This window comes from Phaseolus vulgaris, chromosome 10, assembly GCF_000499845.2.
Source record: "Phaseolus vulgaris cultivar G19833 chromosome 10, P. vulgaris v2.0, whole genome shotgun sequence".
NCBI lineage: Eukaryota > Viridiplantae > Streptophyta > Magnoliopsida > Fabales > Fabaceae > Phaseolus > Phaseolus vulgaris.
The window spans coordinates 16,802,490-16,804,728 of NC_023750.2; the positions used below are offsets into that span (position 1 = coordinate 16,802,490).

Below are 2,239 nucleotides of genomic sequence, written 5' to 3' on the forward strand. Positions count from 1 at the left end.
GATCCCCTCTCGTGAACACGAGGTCCGATTCCCACGGCTCACCCGAAATCCTTTCTTCGATCGAGTTGACCCCCCTCGCGTATTTCTTTCGCTGGGAGGCGGTGGGCCCTCCTCCGGAAAAACCTCCAGCTATGGTATGGACTTCGCCGAGAACCGGCGTCTCGTGTGCTTGTTCTTCCGCTGGCGGCGGCAGGGCGGCGGTCGTGGCGGGTTCCGCGACATAATCCTTCAAAAACCCGGTTCTCACCAGCTCATCTAGCTGGTAACCCAGCGACAGGCAGTTATCAATGTGGTGACCGAAAGCCTCGTGGAACTCACACCAAGAGTCTTTTCGAGGCCCTAACACCTTATCAGACTTCGCCGATCACCTCAACCTCTCAGCTATATTAGGAACGGCGATCAGGTCCTTCAATTCCACCACAAAATTGTATCTCACCGGCCTCGCCCTTTCTCTGGCCGGGCAATCGCCTCATGCTGGACCCCGGGGCTGGGGCTTTCTGGCCTCGTAGGGCATCTCCCCTCTGGTTTCTTCCTTCCCGTCGTGGTCTCATTGACCCTGACGGGCTGAGTTCGCGTCGGTCCTCTCGGGCGTGAGGGCACGACGCTGGTGCGCTTCTCACACACCTCTCCCTCAGAAGCGATATGTTCCACCGCCCGACGGCGTATTTTAGCGAAAGTCCTACGGCGGTTGCGAATGATGGATTCGCCAAAAGGGTCGGGGCATACACCTTTCACGAACGCGTACACAATCATGGGCTCTTCTGACGTACCAACCTTTACTACCTGGGCCCCGAAGCGGTTGATGTATTCCTTTAGGGTCTCCCCTTGATACTGTTTCACATCAAACCGATCGTAGGAAACTGGCAGCGGGGCCTTGTTTGCTAGGCATTGTTCCCTAAACAACCGCGACAGTTGTCGGAAGGAGGTGATATGGCCGTCTGGGAGGCTGATGAACCAATCCATAGCCATCCCCGTCAGGGTGCTCCTCAGATTTTCTTCTCTTCAATGAGCTCCTCCTTCGCCCTCTCCAGCTCTTCAATTGTGGTGACGCCAGAGGCCAGCTGTTTCTCAAGAGCTTCCTTCTCTACTTGAAGCCTGTTCAGTTCAGTCTGAAACTGATCATGCTCGGTTTGAAGAAGGCTGAGTTTGTCCATCTTTTTAGCCAGCTCCCACTCGGTATTCTCCAGCGATTGCCCCTGGGCAGCACATTGATCAGTAAGCAGTTTTTGTTGTGCCTCGGAGGTTCGTATCGCCGCTTCAAGAACAACGATCTTGGGCTGACGGGACGCTACCTGCTCAAGAAGCTTGGTAAGCTGGTTGCAGGCTTCAGCATTGGATTCTCGGGCATCTCGCAAGAAGGTCTTGTATACCTCCTCCTGACACGCCCAACTTTCCTTCTCTTCCTTCAGGGCAGCCACTTCTTGCCGGAGAGCTTGAAGCGCACGATGACTGCTTGTTTGGTTTTGCTGGAGATCAGGTGGAGGTAAGGGGACATGTGGAGTTGAGGACGACTTTCTCAGATGGCACCTCATCTCGAACAATTAGTATCGGGTATTTGGTTGTGAACATTGTTTTGGCTTATAATATTCTTTTGGGCAGACCATCCTTGAACAGGTTAGGTGCGGTGGCCTCAACAAGGCACATGAAGATGAAGCTTCCCTCCTTTGAGGGAGGGGTAATCATCATCAAGTCTGACTAAAAGGCAGGGAGGAAATGCTATGAGAATAGCCTAAAAAACAAAAGGGGAGTATGTGTGGGACCTGATGGGACCACCCGTGCAGAACTCGTCAGTGAAAGGCGACCTGAAATAGATTAAAGGGAAAAAGTTTAAGATCGGATCGTCGAAGTGATAACAAGGCAATACTGCCTCAGACATGCCCGACATCGACCCTGACTTCTTGTGCCACAGGCTCACTATGGACCATGATGTCAAAAAAGGATAAAGGAAAAAACATTTACAATTCACACAAGATAACAACAATCTCATCTTCAAGTTCATCTAACTTTCTGGGATCAATTACTTTACCACAAATGGAAGAGAAGAATGATCACAAACGGGTTATGGTATGTTTAACATTTTTTAGTAAGACCCCACAAATAGCTACCGACAACAACTATTGCATCAAGATGTGACAAGCATGAGACTTTAACCTAATTAACTTCAAATCTTGCACATATACTAAGATCTTCACATTTGATTAATGACCTTGTGGCACTTTTGTAGAACCAAGTGGTGTTC

General features: G+C 50.4%; 1 protein-coding gene across 1 annotated transcript; it reads right to left on the reverse strand.

Annotated features, from left to right (window-relative positions):
- Positions 1-986: 986 nt before the first annotated feature.
- Positions 987-1,532, reverse strand: LOC137815743 (uncharacterized). Its single transcript, XM_068618859.1, has one exon. It carries the CDS (start codon positions 1,530-1,532, stop codon positions 987-989), a length of 546 nt encoding a protein of 181 aa, XP_068474960.1.
- Between the last annotated feature and the right edge of the window lie 707 nt (positions 1,533-2,239).

Bases quoted from the DNA above. Each gene is read 5' to 3' on its own strand.
- LOC137815743 (XM_068618859.1), bottom strand. From the start codon at position 1,532: ATGAGGTGCCATCTGAGAAAGTCGTCCTCAACTCCACATGTCCCCTTA.